Source organism: Mobula hypostoma, chromosome 4, assembly GCF_963921235.1.
Source record: "Mobula hypostoma chromosome 4, sMobHyp1.1, whole genome shotgun sequence".
NCBI classification, from domain to species: domain Eukaryota; kingdom Metazoa; phylum Chordata; class Chondrichthyes; order Myliobatiformes; family Myliobatidae; genus Mobula; species Mobula hypostoma.
In genome coordinates, this window is record NC_086100.1 from 192,149,499 (window position 1) to 192,167,574 (window position 18,076).

Genomic DNA, 18,076 nt, shown 5'->3' on the forward strand with positions numbered 1-18,076 from the left:
GGAGGGGGTCTAGGAGTGGATGGCACAGCCTCAGAATAGAGAGGTGTCCATTTAGAACAGAGATGAGGTGGAATTTCTTTAGCCAGAGGGTAGCAAATCTGTGGAATTCAGAATCAGAACCAGAATTGGAATCAGGTTTATTATCACTGGCATATGTCATGAAATTTGTTGTTATGCAGCAGCAATACATCGCAATACATAATAATAAAAACTAAATTACAGTAAATATATATACTGTATATATTATACACTATATAACACTACCCCAAAAATATGTAACATTAAGAAGTACAAAAAGAGAAAAAAAAGTAGTGGGGTAGTGTTAATGGGTCAATGTCCATTCAGAAACCTGATGCCAGGGCAGATGAAGCTATTCCTGAATTGTTGAGTGTGTACCTTTAGATTCCTGTACCTTCTCCATTGCCACAGATGGCAGTGAAGGCCAGGTTATTGGATATAAAGTGGAGGTTGATAGGTTCTTCATTAGGACATCAAAGGTTATGAAGAGAAAGCAGGAGAATGGGGTTGAGAGGGATAGTAAATCAGCCATGGTGGAATGGCCGAGCAGACTCAAAGGGCCAAATGGCTTAATTCTGCTTCTATATCTTATGGTCTTAACAGGCCATTCAGTCCAACTCATCCATGCTGATAAGTTTCCCATCTAAGATGGTCCCATTTGCTTACATTTGGCCCATATCTCTCAACTTTTCCTATCTATGCACCTTTTAAATGTTGTTCATGTACCTGCCTCAGCCACTTCCTCAGGCAGCTCATTTCAAATACAGACCTCCTTCTGGATTAAAAAGTTGCCTTTCAATTTCCTATTAAATCTCTCCCCTCTCACCTTAAACCTATGGCCTCTGGTTCTTGATTCCTCAACCCTGAGGAAAAGAAACTGGAGCTAGCCCCTATCCAAATAGACAGAACAGGTTTAGAGGAAAGGGAAACTATATGTGATATTGTGGGCTTCCCTGCCACGTAGTTGTAATAACTGTCTTACATTTAATCAATAAGTTATTCAGGAGAGGTAGATATCACAAAAAGTGGATATCTCTAAGAATATCAAGGCTGTAATGTTGCCTCAGGTAGGTGAATGAATGTTATTATTTCATTATTTATCTTTAGTTACTAGTCAGAGATAGGAACTTTTACAGTTAAGTCCTTACAGGTTGACTTTTAACTGCAAATTTAGGTGAGGAGGTAAACCAGATAAACCATATGGACTACTGCCTCACCAACCTGGGTGTTTACAGCCCCCTGGGCCTCTTGCCTGTAGTGACCTTTGACCCCAAAATTTGATGATCTGGGAGTCCTGCCCCAGACTCTTCATTTAATACCCCTGATGTCTAAATCACCCCATCCCTGTCCCTAAACCCCAACCTGACCCCTTACCCCCATGTTGCCCCCAAAATCTATCCCCAAGAACTTAAAAACCAACTGTCTGAGCCACAACATGTGATGCAAACAGATTCAGATTCATTTATTTATCTTACATAAATACATTGAAATGTACAGTGAAGTGTGTCACATGCATTAACAACCAACACAACTTAAAGATGTGCTGAGGGCAATCGGAGTCAGACAGACTTCTGACTCAGGACTTGCCAACGTGTGGAGTCAGCAGCCCTTGTAACTCCTGCCTGCACAACCTCCAACCCCAGGACTTGCCAACCCAGGGGTCATTAGCCTTTGTCCTCAGGACCTGCCAATAGCAGTCCCTGACCATGGGGATCACTGGTCTTCACCCTCACAACCCCCACGGGAATAGATGGCTTTCAACCTTGGAATGTTCTGACCTCTGGCTCCTGCCCTAGACTCTTCATTTACTCCCCCTGACCTCTCATCCCTGTCTCTAATGCCTAACCTGACCCCTAACTTCCCATGCTGCCCCCCCAAAAACCATCCCCATGAACCTAAGATACAACTAATGCTAAGCCACGACCTGTGGTTCATTTAGATTCAAATCAAATTTTTCTCACATGTGCACTACATTGAAATGCATCATTTACATTAACAACCAACACAACTTAAAGATGTTCAGGGGACACTCCAGACTCACAAGGACCTTTAAGCCCAGGACACACTGACCTGAGGGTCACCAGCCTGTGTCCTTTGGACCTGTCGATCTCGGTCATTGACTATGGGGATCGCTTGACTTCATCCTTAGTGCCTGCCAACCCCAAGAATGAATGACTTTTTACTGCAGAGCATTCAAACCTGGACTCCAACCACCAGTTCCTGCCCCTGTCTCTTCATCTACTTTCCCTGATCTCCAACTCCTCCTCATCCACCTCTCTAAACCCTAACCTGACCCCTAACTCCCCATTCGCTCACTTGGTCCCTTAGCTCATGGGTGGAGTGTAGGCCATTGATGACCTCCTGTCTCTATTGTTCTCTTCGATGATCTCCCATCCCCATCGTCCTCTTTGATGACCTCCTGCCTCCATCGTCCTCTGAAGTCAATGGTTTGTCCGGAGCTCATCAACCCTTCTGCAATCCATTGTATCCACTGTACGGGGGATTGGCCTGTACAACTTCACCAGAGCCCTGATGGCCAGCCTTATCTGTTTCCACCTCTGAGACTTTGACAGACGCTGCTGACAAAAACTCTCCCTACAATCCTAAAAAAACCCAACTTAAGTCTGAGTCACGACCTCGATGGACATCGCAGCTCAGCACCATCTTGACCGAAAACATTTTATATCAGATCAGAGGAAGCAAGTTACCTAAAGTTGTAGGATTTGACATGAAGTCTGGTAGCTGCAATGTGCCCAGATTGAAGATGAAGTGTTGTTCGGCATCATCATAACAGCGCAGGGTATCACAGAGAGGTAAGTCAGGGTGGAAGTGGGAAGAATCTCCCTTTAGAACAGAGATTTGATTTTTTTTATCTGGAATTTTATAAACCTTTGTAAGTTCATCATTTCAGTTTTTACACTGCAAGGGAGAAAATAAAAGCCTGTCCATTCTCTCTTTGTAAGGCATTGGTCAGACAATATTTAGAATATTGTGAGCAGTTTTGGGCTCCATTTCTAGGAAAAATTGCACTGGTATTGGAGAGGATCCACAAGAATGAAAGCATTAATATATAAAGAGCATTTGTTTACTCTGGGCCTGTACTTGCTACAGTTTAGAAGAATGAGGTAGGGTGGGGGGAGATCTCATTGAAACCTACTGAGTATTGAAAAGCCTTGATAGACTGGACATGAAAAGGATGTTTTCAAATAGTGGGTGAATCTAGTACCAAAGGGCACAGCCTCGGAATAGAAGGATGTCCTCTTACAGCAAAGATAAGGGGGAACTTCTTTAGCCAGAGGGTAGGGAGTCTGTGGAATTCATTGCCACAGACAGCTGTGAAGGGCAAGTCACTGGATATACTTAAAGTGAATTTTGGTAGGTTCTGATTAGTAATAGTGTCAAAAGTTAAGGGGAGAAGGCAGGTGAATGGGGTTTGAAGGCGAATACAAATCAGCCATGATAGAATGGGGAAGCAGACTCGATGGGCTGAATGGCCTAATTCTGCTCTTCTGTCTTGTTGTCTTTTGGTCTTGTGGAAACCCACATGGTGAGCAAAAAGAAGTTCAGATTTCACTCCCTCACAATAAATTACAGAACAAATTGAAGGGTTGAATAAGCAACTTATTTTCTTATTATGAATTTTCCTGGCAGGAGATTATTCTGAAGCGAGCAGCAGATATCGCAGAAGCCCTCTACAGCGTCCCGCGGAGCCACAACCAACTCCCGTCCCTTGGCAACACATCCAGCCACTCGGGGATGATGGGAGTGAACTCGTTCAGTGGCCAACTGGCTGTCAATATCTCAGAGACGTCGCAAGCCAACGACCCAGGTTTGACACTCTGACCCTGAACCGGTTTGCTTAGCTTGTGTTTGAAGTGTCAACCCCTAAGTTGTTCCTAAACATTAAGCATTGGTCTTCAAGTCGTCCTCCCTGATGGTAGCAATGAAACTCCACTATTTGGCACACCTACGCAAAACACTGCCACAGGAGAGCAGCGTCCATCATCAGGGACCCCCACCACCCAGAACATGCTCTCTTCTCGCTGCTGCCATCAGAAGGAGGTACAGGAGCCTTAGGACTCACCTCACCTGGTTCAGAAACAGTTATTACCCCCTCAACCATCAGGCTCTTGAACCAGAGGGGATGTTCACTCAACTTCACTTGCTCCGTCACTGAACTGTTCTCACAACCTATGGACTCACTTTCAAAGACTCTTCATCTCATGTTGTTGATACTGATTGCTTATTTATTTATTTATTATTATATCTTTTGTTTTGTATTTGCACAGTTTGTTGTCTTTTACACACTGGTTGAAAACCCAAGTTTTGGGTCTTCCATTCATTTTATTAAGGTTATTAGTCCATTATGGATTTATTGAGTGTGCCTACAAGAAAATAAATCTCAGGGTTGTATATGGTGACATATATATACACTTTGATAATAAATATGCTTTGAACTTTGAAGTTTGAAAAACTTGCAACTGCATCACAGGCATATAGGTTCAGACAGCACATGGAACTAAGTTATGCATAAATTATTCAAGATAGTAAAGAAAATAAAAGACTGCAAAACAAAGCATTAGTGCAGATAAAACAGGGTCAGTGATAAGACCATAGTGTTCCATTTCTGAGGCAGAACATTTAGAACATTACAACACTGTACAAGCCCATTGGCCCATGATGTTGTACTGACCATTTGTCATCATCATCATTATAGAACATAGAACATAGAATAGTACAGCACAGTACAGGCCCTTCGGCCCACAATGTTGTGCTGACCCTCAAACCTTGCCTCCCATATAAACCTCCCACCTTAAATTCCTCCATATACCTGTCTAGTAGTCTCTTAAATTTCACTAGTGTATCTGCCTCCACCACTGACTCAGGCAGTGCATTCCACGCACCAACCACTCTCTGAGTAAAAAACCTTCCTCTAATATCCCCCTTGAACTTCCCACCCCTTACCTTAAAGCCATGTCCTCTTGTATTGAGCAGTGGTGCCCTGGGGAAGAGGCGCTGGCTATCCACTCTATCTATTCCTCTTATTATCCTGTACACCTCTATCACGTCTCCTCTCATCCTCCTTCTCTCTAAAGAGTAAAGCCCTAGCTCCCTTAATCTCTGATCATAATCCGTACTCTCTAAACCAGGCAGCATCCTGGTAAATCTCCTCTGTACCCTTTCCAATACTTCCACATCCTTCCTATAGTGAGGCGACCAGAACTGGACACAGTACTCCAAGTGTGGCCTAACCAGAGTTTTATAGAGCTGCATCATTACATCGCGACTCTTAAACTCTATCCCTCGACTTATGAAAGCTAACACCCCGTAAGCTGTCTTAACTACCCAATCCACCATAATGTGCCGTGTCATAAGATGTAGGCAAACATGGTAAGCATAATTGCTCCTGACAAATTTTTCTACAGAAGTGGTTTGCCATTGCCTTCTTCTGGACAGCGTCTTTGCCAGGTGGGTAACCCAAGCCTTAATCAATACTCTTCAGAGATTGTCTGCCTGGCATCAGTGGTTGCATAACGAGGACTTGTGAAGTGCACCATCTTCTCATATGACCATCCCTCTCCCTTGGCTTCATGTGATCCTGATCGGGGGGGGCTACACCCTGCCCAAAGGTGACCTGCAAGCTAGCGGAGGGAGGGAGTGACTTTCAAATTCCTTGGTTGAGATGCATCTCCACCTCATTGCCCCTGACCTTTTAACCTACTCTAATATCAATCCAACCCATCTACATAACACTCCATTTTTCAAACATCCGTGTGCCTATTTAAGAATTTCTTAATTAGATTATTAGTTTAGATTAGATTAGATTAGATTATGAGGACATGCGGTCCTCTTTTATTGTCGTTTAGTAATGCATACATTAAGAAATGATACAATATTCCTCCAGTATGATATCACAGAAACACAAGACAAACCAAGACTGAAAAACTGACAAAAACCACATAATTATAACATATAGTTACAACAGCGCAAAGCAATACCGTGATTTGATAAAGAACAGACCATGGGCACGGTAAAAAAAAGTCTCAGAGTCTCTCAAAGTCCCGTCATCTCACGCAGACGGTTGAAGGGAGAAACTCTCCCTGCCATGAGCTTCCAGCGCCGCAAACTTGCCGATGCAGCACCCTGGAAGCACCCGACCACAGCCGACTCTTGAGTCCGTCCAAACACTTTGAGCCTCCGACCAGCCCTCCGACACCGAGCACCGAGCACTATCTCTGCCGAGTGCTTCAACCCCGACCCCGGCAACAGGCAGTTGCCCCTATCATACTCTACCACAATACCTAGTAAGAGTTCCCACACCCACTACTCTCTGTGTAAAAGAACTTATCTCTGGTATCCCCCTACACATTTCTCCAATCACCTTAAAATGATGCCCCCTTGTATTAGCCATTTCCGTTGTGGGAAAAAATCTCTTGCTGTTCACCAGGATTGTGTGTGTCGGGAACCCAGTGGTTAAAGGGAAGTAGCTGTTCCTGAACCTGGTGTTGCGGGACTTCTGACTTTTGTGCCTTACGCCTGACGGTAATAGCAAGAAGAGGGTTTGGCTCGGATTCTGAGGAAAGTTACTCACCCCAAATATTGACTGGTTTCTTCCTCCACAGATGTTGCTTGACTGGCTTAGTCGTTCTAGTATTTTCTGTGCTTTGGAGTAAAAGTTAGTTTTAATTTGCAGAGAATGTAAAGTTAGAGGTATATGAATGTGCACTAGGATAAGTTGGGATGTCAAATACACACCAGACCAGGTGAGGATGGTATGTTTCTTTCTCTGAAGGACATTGAATTATAGAATAATCCTATCATATCCTGGTCATCATTACTTCTCCTAACTAAATTCAATTGTGCAAATTTTGCGACAGTATTGTAGTGGTTAGCACAACACGATTACAGCTCGGGATGGTCTGGAGTTCAGATTTCAATTCCGGCACTGCCCGTGAGGAGTTTGTACAATTCTTCATGAACCAAATGGATCGCCTTCAGGTGCTCCAGTTTCCTCCAACATCCCGAAGTTAGTAGGTTAACTGGTCATCGTAAATTGTCCTGTGATTAGGATAGTGTTGAATAGGTGTGTTGCTGGGCAGTGTGGCCCATTGGACTGGAAGGTCCTATCCTTTGTCATAAATTAAACATTTTTAAAATAATATATATATTTTTAATTAAATATCTTTTATTTTTATGTTGAGATCCAAATTTACCCCTCTGAATCAATGCTCAGGTAACACAATCAAAATGCTAGAGGAACTCAGCAGGTCAGGCAGCATCTGTGAAGAGGAATAAGTAGTCAACATTTTATGCCAAGATGTTCGTCAGGACTAGGAAGGAAGGGAGAAGAAGCCACACTAAGAAAGGCAGGGGTTGGGGAAGAGGTACAAGCTGGCAGCACAAGTAGGTGATAGGTAAGACCAGGTGGGGGTAAGTTGCTTGGCTGGGGGAGGGGGGTGAAATGAGAAGCTGAGATGGGGGGGTTTGATAGGTGGAAAAGGTAAAGTGGTGAAGGAGGTGGAATCAGATAGGAGAGGAGTGTGGGCGTGGGAGAAAGGGAAAGAAGAGAGGCACCAGAAGAAGGTAATTGGAAGGTGAGATGATAAGGAGTAATAGGATAGCTTGAATGAGGAGTAGAGAAAGAGAGAAGGTGGACTGGGAAGAAATTACCAGAAGCTGGTGTTCATGCCATCAGGTCGTAGGCTACCCAAACGGAATATGAGGTATTACTCCTCCAATCTGAGTGGCCTCCTTGTGAGAGTAGAGAAGATCATGGATATTGGAATGGGCATAGGGATTGGAATCTAAATATTTGGCCAACGGGAAATGCTACCAGTTGCAGACAGAGCAAAGGTGCTCAGCAAAGTGGTCCCTCAATCTACGTCGGGTCTCACCAGTGTAGAGGAGGCCACATCAGGAGCACCAAATACGATAGATGACTCTGACAGACTTGCTGGTAAGGTGTTGCCTCACCTGGATGGGAGTGTTTGTGGCCCTGAATGGTGGTGAGGGAGGAGGCGAAGTGGCAGGTGTAGCAGTTGTCCTACTTGCAGTGGGGAGGGAGGAACAGACAAGGGAGTGACAGAGAGAGTGATCCCTACAGAATGCGGAGAGTGGGAGGGAGGTAAAGATATGTTTGGTGATAGGATCCCGTTGAAGATGGTTGAAGTTTGGAGAATGATGTGCTGGATACGGATACAGAGGTTCATGGGATGATAGGTAGGTGAAGAGGAACTGCATCCTTTTTATGGCGGTGAGAAGATGAGATGAAGGCGGTGTGAGTATCTATGTGCGTAGTTGTGGAAAGGGAGGAAGCAAAGAATTTCCTGGGAGAAATGATTGGTAACTGATTTATTATTGTCACATGCACTGAGATAGAATGAAAATGCATGACAAGCAACCAATATGAAAATGATAAATCATGCAAATAAAAAATGAATAAATAATGCTGAGAACGTGAGTTGTAGAGTTGTGAATGTGTATGTATATGTTTCTGTGTATGTGAGTGTATATGTGCATGTATCTGTATGTGCGTGTGTGCTTACATGCATGGGTGAGAATGCAAGCATGTGTGAAGGCGTGTGTGCATGTGTGTGTACACCTGTCAATGTATGCTTGTGTACGTGTGTAAGTATGTTTATGCATGTTTGTGTGTGTGTGTGCTTGTATGTGTTTATGTTTGCGTGTGTGAGTATTTGTGCGTGTATGCATGTGTATATGTTTGTTTATATGTGAGGATGTGTGTATGTGTGTTTATGCACGCGTGTGTGTGCGTGTGTGTGTACACGCAGGACTAATGATCATTTATCTCTGTGCAGGTTATTCCCGCAACACCAGCAGCGTCTCTCCCCGTGGCTATGTGACCAGCTCCACTCCACAGCAGTCCAGCTACAACAGCAGCAGCATGAACGGATACGGGAACACTGGGATGGCCAATCTGGGAATACCGGGCTCCCCGAGCTTCCTCAACGGTTCGACTGCCAACTCCCCCTATGCCAGTAAGTCCCCCAAAGCTGTCCGTGGACCGTCGTTGGAGACACCAGAGACTGCAGATGCTGGAATCTAAGGCCGGAGGAACTCAGCAAGTCAGGCAGCATCAGTGGACGGCAAAGGAATGGTTGACATTTCATTGCATCAGCCTGCATTGATACTGAGTCATCGACCAAACCTCTGCCTCCATAGAGGCTGCTTGGCCTGCTGAGTTTCTTTGTTATCCCCTGAACAGCTGGGTTTGCATTACTCTCACTGACACTTCAGCCCGATGGAGAGTGGAAGGAATAAATGTTGTCCCTCTGTTGACAGATGGACTGGCCTTGGATAAATACACACACACACACACACACACACACACACACACACACACACACACTCCCATACACTATTGACCTACATGGGCAATTCACTACAGCGGACCTATCCAACAGCGTAGTGGCTAAATATCCAGAGATCTGGATCCTGAGACACAAGATCAAAATCCTTTTAAGCCGTAGGGGTTCCCAACCTATGCCATTGAGCAAGGGGTCCGTAGACCCCAGGCTGGGAACCCTGAAAGGCATCTGAGAAAATCAGTGCAGTTAATTTAATAAATTTGGGCAGAAAATAAAGTAAGGTGATAATGATCATGGACAGATTGGATTGTTATAGAAACCAACTTGGTTCATCAAAGATCTTCAGAAAATTAAATCTCACTGGTACTGTCGGTATGTGACTCGAGACTTCAACTGGACAACTGATGCTAGGGTTCAAGGGCAATAAAAAACTCGCTTAGTGCTGGGTGAGTAGACTGGCATCTCCGCCCTCCTTGAGTGCCAACTTTTATTCCCTTGGTATATGCTCTCGTGTCATCATGGTGCCCTCGGGCTGCCCTTCCGCCATCCTCTGCCTGTGTTAGTTCTGCCCCCAGACAATTTCTCATTCTTTCCTGTTAACCTGATCTCCACAGTAAAACAGAAGAGCGCCTTCGCTCCTGTGGTTCGACCCCAGGCTTCCCCGCCACCTACCTGCACCGGATCCAGTGGGAACAGCATGCAAGGTGAGCTCAGAGACCTACTCACCAACACACCTCCCCCCTCCCACTGCACTCCCCACCTTTTAAACTGAATCAGAATCAGGTTTAATATTTCTGATATAAATCAATGCATTGTTTTGTGGCAGCATGCCGGAGAGGCAGGGACATTAGAGGTATTTCCAAAATTCTCAGATAGGCACATGGATGATAGAAAAAATGGAGGATTATGAGGGAGGTATCTGCACCTCAGGGACTGCTGTGGCTCATCGCCACCTTCTCAAGGGCGCTCGGCGTGGGCAATAAACGCTGGCTTAGCTGGCGATGCCCACATCCCAAAAATGAATAAATTTTTAAAAATCGTTAAAGGCAAATGTTGAAAGCTCTTGTTTAGTCAGGATGTGAAAGGTTACGGAGAAAAGGCAGGAGAACACGGTTGAAAGGGCAAGTGGATCATAGAAGAAGAAACATAGAAAACCTACAGCACAATACAAGCCTTTTGGCCCACAAAGCTGTGCCAAACTTGTTCTTACCTAGGGTTACCCATAGCCCTCTATTTTTCTAAGCTCCATGTACCTGTCCAGTAGTGTATCCGCCTCCACCAGCACCACTGGCAGCCCATTCCACACACTCACCACTCTCTGCGTAAAAAACTTACCCCTGCCATCTCCTCTGTACCTACTTCCAAGCACCTTAAAACTGTGCCCTCTCGTGTTAACCATTTCAGCCCTGGGAAAAGCCTCTGACTATTCACATGATCAATGCCTCTCATCATCTTATACACCTCTATCAGGTCACTTCTCATCCTCCGTTGCTCCAAGAAGAAAAGGCCGAGTTCACTCAACCTATTCTCATAAGGCATGCTCCCCAATCCAGGCAACATCCTTGTAAATCTCCTCTTCACCCTTTCTATGGTTTCCACATCCTGTAGTGAGGCAACCAGAACTGAGCACAGTACTCCAAGTGGGGTCTGACCAGGGTCCTATATAGCTGCAACATTACCTCTCAGCTCTTAAGCTCAATCCCACGATTGATGAAAGCCAATGCACTGTATGCTTTCTTAACGTGTCCTATGGACTCGGACCCCAACATCCTTCTGATCCTCCACACTGCCAAGAGTCTTACCATTAATACTATATTTTGCCATTATATTTGACCTACCAAAATGAACCACCTCATACTTATCTGGGTTGAACTCCATCTGCCACTTCTCAGCCCAGTTTTGTATCCTATCAATGTCCTGCTGTAACCTCTGACAGCCCTCCACACTATCCACAACACCCCCAACCTTTGTGTCATCAACCTTTGGATCAGCCATGATGAAATGGTGGAGTAGTCTCAATGGGCCAAGTTACCTAATTCTGCTCCGATATCTTATGGTCTAAACTGAACCTGGAGTAAGTTAAAGGGTCAGCACCACATTGTGGAACAAAGGCCCAGTACTGTATTGTTCTGTGTTCTGTGTTCTATGCAGGACTGCAATGATTAGGGTTAGTAAGTTCTGGGCATGATATGTTGGTAGTGGAAACATGGGAGACACTTGCTGGCACCCCCAGCGCATTCTTAAACTGTGTTGGTCATCGGGACAAATGGTGCTGTGTGTTTCTGTTGATATGTGACAAATAAAGCTAATCTTTCAATCCGTTTATCTTTAATCTTGCCTGCAGCAAGATCAGAGTAAGTTCAAACAACACGGAACATAGGTCATCATACAGCGCTCGGAAACATATTTGGATAGGCGAGGTTTAGAAAGATATAGGCCAAACGTGGCCAAATGTCTTCTGCTCCTTTGTCTTATGGTCTTATGTGAAGAAATATTTTTAGCCAGAGGGTGGTGAATCTATGGAATTTGTTGCCACGGGCGGCAGTGGAGGCCAAGTCATTGGGTGTATTTAAGGCAGAGATTGATAGGCATCTGAGTAACCAGGGCATCAAAGGTTATGGTGAGAAGGCGGGGGAGTAGGACTAAATGGGAGAATGGATCAGCTCATGATAAAATGGCGGAGCAGACTTGATGGGCCGAATGGCCGACTTCTACTCCTTTGTCTTATGGTCTTATGGTCTAAACAGAACTAGATCAGCATGGAGCTATTGGGCCGAATGGCCTGCTCCTGTGCTCTTTTTTTTATTTATATATTATAAACAGGCCCTTCCAGCCCTTTGAGGCATGCCCGCCCAGCAATCCCCAATTTAATCCTAGACTGATTACAATGACCGATACATCTTTGGACTGTGAGAGGAAACTGGAGCATCCAGAGGAAACCCTTGCAGTCACAGGGAGAACGTACAATCTCCTTACAGTCAGTGGTGGGAATTGAACCAGGGTCGCTGGTACTGTAAAGCGTAGTGCAAACCATTACACTACCGTGCCGCCCCTATGACTCTCAGGCAGTGAAGAAAACCAGACAGTGATGAAACACGAATGTGATCAGGCACGTAGATTAGACCCGCTTATCGAAGAAAAGATGCACTGACACTGGAGAGGGTTCAGAGGAGGTTCACACAAATGATTCCGGGATTGGAAGGCTAATCATATGAGGAGCGTATGAGGGCAGATACTCGCTGGAATTCAGAAGCATTAGGAAGGGCCTCATTGAAACCTATCAAATGTTGAAAGGCCTCGATAGAGTGGATGTGAAGAGGATGTTTGCTATAGTGGGAGAATCTGGGACGAAAGGGCACAGCTTCTGAATAGAGTTACATCCATTTAGAACAAAGATGAAGAGGAATTTCTTTAGCCAGAGAGCGGTGAATCTGTGGAATTCGTTGCCACAGGCGGCTGCGGAGGCCAAGTCTTTATGTATATTTAAGGCAGAGGTTGATAGACTTTTGATTAGTCAGGGCATGAAGGGATAGAGCAGACTATTTTCTAAACGGGGAGAAAATCCAAAGATCAGAGATGCAAAGGGACTTGAGAGTCCTTGTGCAGAACACCCTAAGGTTAACTTGCAGGTAGAGTCAGTGGTGAGGAAGTCAAATGCAATGTTAGCATTCTCACAAGAGGTGGAGAATACAAGAGCAGGGATGTGATGCTGAGGCTCTATAAGGCACTGGTGAGACCTCACCTTGAGTATTGTGAACAGTTCTGGGCTCCTCATCTAAGAAAAGATGTGCTGCCACTGGGGAGGGTTCAGAGGAGGTTCACAAGGATTCTGGGAATGAAAGGGTTATCATAAGAGGAACGTTTGATATCTCTGGGTCTGTACTCGCTGGAATTTAGAAGGGTGAGGGGGGATCTCATTGAAACATTTCGAATGTTGAAAGGCCTAGACAGAGTAGATGTGGAAAGGATGTTTCCCATGGTGGGGGAGTCTAGGACAAGAAGGCACAGCCTCAGGATAGAGGGGCGTCCATTTAAAACAGAGATGGGGAGAGATTTCTTCAGCAAGAGGGTGGTGAATTTGTGGAATTTATTACCACGGAGAGCTGTGCAGGCCAAGCCGTTGTGTGTATTTAAGGCACAGCTTGAAAGGTTCTTGATTGGACACGGCATCAAAGGTTATGAGGAGAAGGCTAGGAAGTGGGGCTGAAGAGGGGGAATAATGATCAGCCATGGTTGAATGGAGGATCAGATTTGGCCCAATTCTGCTGCTATGTCTTATGGTCTTGTGATGTGGGGAGAAGGCAGGACATGTATCAGCAATGATGAAATGGCAGAGCGGACAAGATGGGCCAAATGGCCTAATTTTGCATCTATCTCTTATATTAGAAGTCCATTGTAATGTATGAGGTGGTTCCAAGTGAACATAAGGAGAATGAAATGGGCTCAATATAGTTTTAGCTGAAACAGGTGCTTGATGGCCAACACTTACTCGATGGACAGAAGGCTCTGTTTCCTTGCCATACAACCATAAGACCATAGAGGTAGGAGCAGAATTAAGGCATTCTGTCCATTGACTCTGCTCCGCCATTTCATCATGGCTGATCCACTTTCCCTCTCAAAACCATTGTCCTGCCTTCATCCCATAACCTTTCATACCCTGATGAAGTAGATGAGAGGAAACTAGGGACATTGATTTTCTCATTCTGGGTTGTTCTTCAGGAAAGAGGTGTTGGAAATGATGTTGAAAGAGATCTAAAACATGTTTTTTTTTTCCTTCCCTGTCCCTCCCTCTTTCCCAAGCCATGTCCAGCCTGATCGTGCCCCCAATGTAGAAGAAGAGGCTTGAGCAGTGACCATGAGTAGCAACGTGCCCCACAAGCTGATGGACGGACCTAGCTGGAGGCAAGGATCGAGTCAGATCTTCTTTCGTTTCTACCCCCCTCTCCCAACTCCCAAAATTCAAGACATTTCATGCGGCTAAGATATTTTTTTTAAATCTATGGACTACTGGGAATTTTATGCTCCTACGCAATTGAGTTTACCTTGAGCAGTTGACTGCGAGTTTAATGATCAGAGACATTAAGATGGACCTCCCCGCACTGCACTCACCTCTGCTCTCTCTCTCCTGATCTATTACACCCCTTGAGACAGGCCGATAACGTGGACCACAGGCACTTTTTAAATGTGGAACTGAGAAGAGAGAAGCTTCACTTTCCCACGATTGCAGTTCAGACTGAAATAGAGAGTGATCTCAGTGGGACTCTCAGAGGAGAAAGAAAATGACGTGGAGGTGGACAAAGGTGGCAACAGTGGAACTGCTGTGGATCAAAATTGTTTCTGCTCAGTAATGGAAACCAGCTGTGACGAGAAATTAGGAGACCGAACACGGTGGAAACAGTGGGGATGTATGGGTGCTCTGTCAGTTCTGGCCTCAGTGACTCCAGGACCCCCGAAGCCAAATAATTGAGGCGTGGCTTGTCACAGAATGGAGAGGAGTGGTCAGTGTGTCGTTCCTCGAGCATGTTACTAATGACTGTTCGGTCAGTAGGCATGCCATCTACAACCGAATTATACTGTACCAGCAAACCATTTCTTCCTCCTGTCCTCTTGCTTATCCAGTTGACAATAGCTTCAAGAGATGTCTAATGCAGTAATCTGTGAGCACCTGTACCTTCCGAGACCGTCTCCCAACCAGCAACTCAGTCAACCTGGTGTAAAATATTCCAAACCAGCGGCTCCTTCCTGACCCCACTTCTTCCACTCCACAGTTTTCTTGAACCCCTCCCACCTGATCCAGCACCAACATCTGCAGAGCTGAACGTAGCTGGGAGGTCTGAGAAGCAGTGGAGTTTCACACTATCACCTCACCCTTCAGCTCCACAACTGAAAGACGGGGTGGGTGGGGGGGTAACTGAGTGAAGAGTTTGCTTGGGCTCTGCCCCCCCGATGATATTCCTCGCAAAGTGCACTATTCATGATTAAAGATGAAACATAGCCCATTGAATTCCACGTTCAGAGCCTGTAAGACAACACCTGAGCTAACGTCCCCGGTGTAATGCTGAGGAATTTCCCGTCTGACAGAGGCACCGCCTTTTAGGTGGATTTAAGAGATCCCATGACTTCTGTTTAGAACGAATCAGTTTGGCTCTTTGCCCCTGTGTCCCCACCAGTGCTTGCCCCTCCGTCATCTCGTTCCTTTTCTCACTGTCATTTATGGGAGATTGTTACACTGCTGCCTTTCCTGTGTGGCGCCAGTGATTGCATTTCACAGCTGCTTTGTTCTTTGAACTGAGAGTGGAGAAGTGACACTGCAAAGTGTTCACTGGCTGGAGAATTTTGCCCCAGTGACCTTACCCTTTTGTTCAGTTACCCACTGGTAGCCAGTGCTTTCCACTGTTATCCAGAGGAGTCCAGTGTCCTCTGGGTGGTGTCCATAGGCATCCTGTGCTGCCATCCCCTTTGTTCATTGCAGTGTCCAATGGTACCCACTGGTGTCCAGTGCTCTCTAATGCACCACAGTGGTGTCTACTGGTTTCTGCCAGATGGCAATGTAGTTAATTGGTATTCAATTACATGTGCCCACTACTCTCTGTTCTATTGCCTGATGCTGTCCACTGGTTCCTCAGTGCCAGAGCTGTCACCTAAACCTGCTAATATGCAATAGTTTCATGTTATAACCCAGCTTTCACAGAGACTCAGGATTACCCTGTAAAATATAGAGCAAAATGGCTGTTGAAAGGTTTTAATAAAGAGTCCTCAATTACATGAATCAATTTATTTAGCCACATTAATGGATCAAACACAGCTAAAGTATTTCCATAAAACATAGAACAGTACAGCACAGTACAGGCCCTTCAGCCTGTAATGTTATGCCGACCTTTTAACCTACACTAAGATCAATCCATCCCTTCTCTTCTGCATAGTCTTCTATTTTTCTATCATCAATGTGTCTATCTAAGAGTCGCTTAAATGTCCATAATAAATCTGCCTCTACTACACCTGGCAGTGTATTCCATACACTCACCACTCTGAATAAAGCACTTAGCTCCTCCAATCATCTTCAAGTTATGCCACACCTTGTATTAGCCATTTCCACACCTGGGGAAAGGGTGTTGGCAGTCCACTCTATCTATGCCTCTTATCATTTCAGAAGCACTGAGGCACGACTCAATGTTCAAAGCTTAAAGTAAAATTTATTATCAAACTGTAGATGTGTCAGCATATACAACCCTGAGATTTGTTTTCTTGTGGGCGTACTCAGTAAATCCAATAACTATCATAGAATCAATGAAAGACCGCAGCCAACAGGGTGGACAACCAGTGTGCAAAAGATAATACACTGTGCAAATATCAAGAACATGAGATGAAGAATTCTTGAAAGTGAGTCCATAGGTTGTGAGAGCAGTTCAGTGATGGGAGAAGTGAAACTGAGTGAAGTTATCCTCTTTGGTTCAAGAGCCTGGTGGTTGAGGGGTAATAACTGTTCCTGAACATCAAAGTGATTTGGCACAAGTAATCTTCCTGAGTCACACATGACATTAACAGGGATATTCTGCTTCCAAAATTCATTTCTATCAATGACCACACTTGAGGAATAACACCTTGAAAAGATTAATATAAGTGAAATAGATCATACCTCCACAATATCAGGAGCTGCGTCTTGGAGTGGGACCTCAGAGCACCTGCTGGTCTCCCTTCACCTGCTGCTGGTAATTTGGTTTATTATTGTCACATTTACCATAAGATATAGGAGAAGAATTAGGCCATTCATCCCATCAAGTCTGCTCTGCCATTCCATCATGGCTGATTTATCTCCCCTCTCAACCCCATTCTCCTGCCTTCTCCCTATAGCCTTTGAGACGCCCTGATTAATTAAGTACCGATCAACCTCCGCTTTAAGTATAGCTAATGAAAAGACTTGGCCTCCACAGCTGTCTGTGGCAGTGAATCCCATAGGTTCACCTCCCTCTGACTGAAGAAACTCCTTCTCATCTCTGTTCTAAAGGGACCTCCTTGATATTCTGAGTCCGTGTCCTCTGACCTGAGATATTCCCACTATTGGAAATATTGGAAATGACAGCAGGCTCACCTCTGCATTCTATCTGTTGAAAGAACAAAGCTATCAGAAAACAGAACATTGAACAGTACAATGCAGCAACATGCCTTTTGGTCCACTTGCTCTGTGCTGACCAAGTGCCCATCCAAGCTAGTCCCATTTTCCTGCATTTGGCCCATATTCCTCTAGACCAGGGGTTTCCAATCTTTTTTATGCCATGGACCAATACCATTAAGCAAGGGGTCCATGGACTCCAGGTTCTAGACTTTTCTATCTGCTCTAGACCTTTACTATCTGTGTCCAACTCTCTTTTAAAAGTTGTACCTTAGAACCTCTTAAAAACCTCTATAATATAAGACCATAAGATATGGGAGCAGAATTAGGCTACTTGGCCCATTGAGTCTTCTCCACCATTCAATCATGGCTGATCCTTTTCTCTCCTCCTCAGCCCCGTTCCCCAACCTTCTCCCCATAACCTTTGATACGATACCCAATCAAGAATCGATCAAGCTCTGCTTTAAATAAACTTAACAACCTGGCGTCCACAGCTGTCTGTGGTAACAAATTCAAAAATCCACCACCCTCTGCCTGAAGAAATTTCTCCGCTTCTCTGTTTTAAATGGATGTCCCTCTATCCTGAAGCTGTGCCCCCTTGTCCTAGACTTTCCCAACA

The 18,076-nt window shown here is 45.0% G+C and overlaps 1 protein-coding gene across 1 annotated transcript in view; it reads left to right on the plus strand.

Moving 5' to 3' along the window:
- LOC134345011 (transcription factor COE3-like) overlaps positions 1-14,282 on the plus strand; it is a 496,949-nt gene extending 482,667 nt beyond the window's left edge. The window contains exons 13-16 of the mRNA XM_063045143.1: positions 3,670-3,847; positions 8,838-9,017; positions 9,962-10,051; positions 14,148-14,282. Coding sequence (XP_062901213.1) covers positions 3,670-3,847; positions 8,838-9,017; positions 9,962-10,051; positions 14,148-14,179 — 480 coding nt within the window. The 3' untranslated portion in view covers positions 14,180-14,282. The remainder of the gene's footprint in view (positions 1-3,669; positions 3,848-8,837; positions 9,018-9,961; positions 10,052-14,147) is intronic.
- The last annotated feature ends 3,794 nt before the right edge of the window (positions 14,283-18,076 follow it).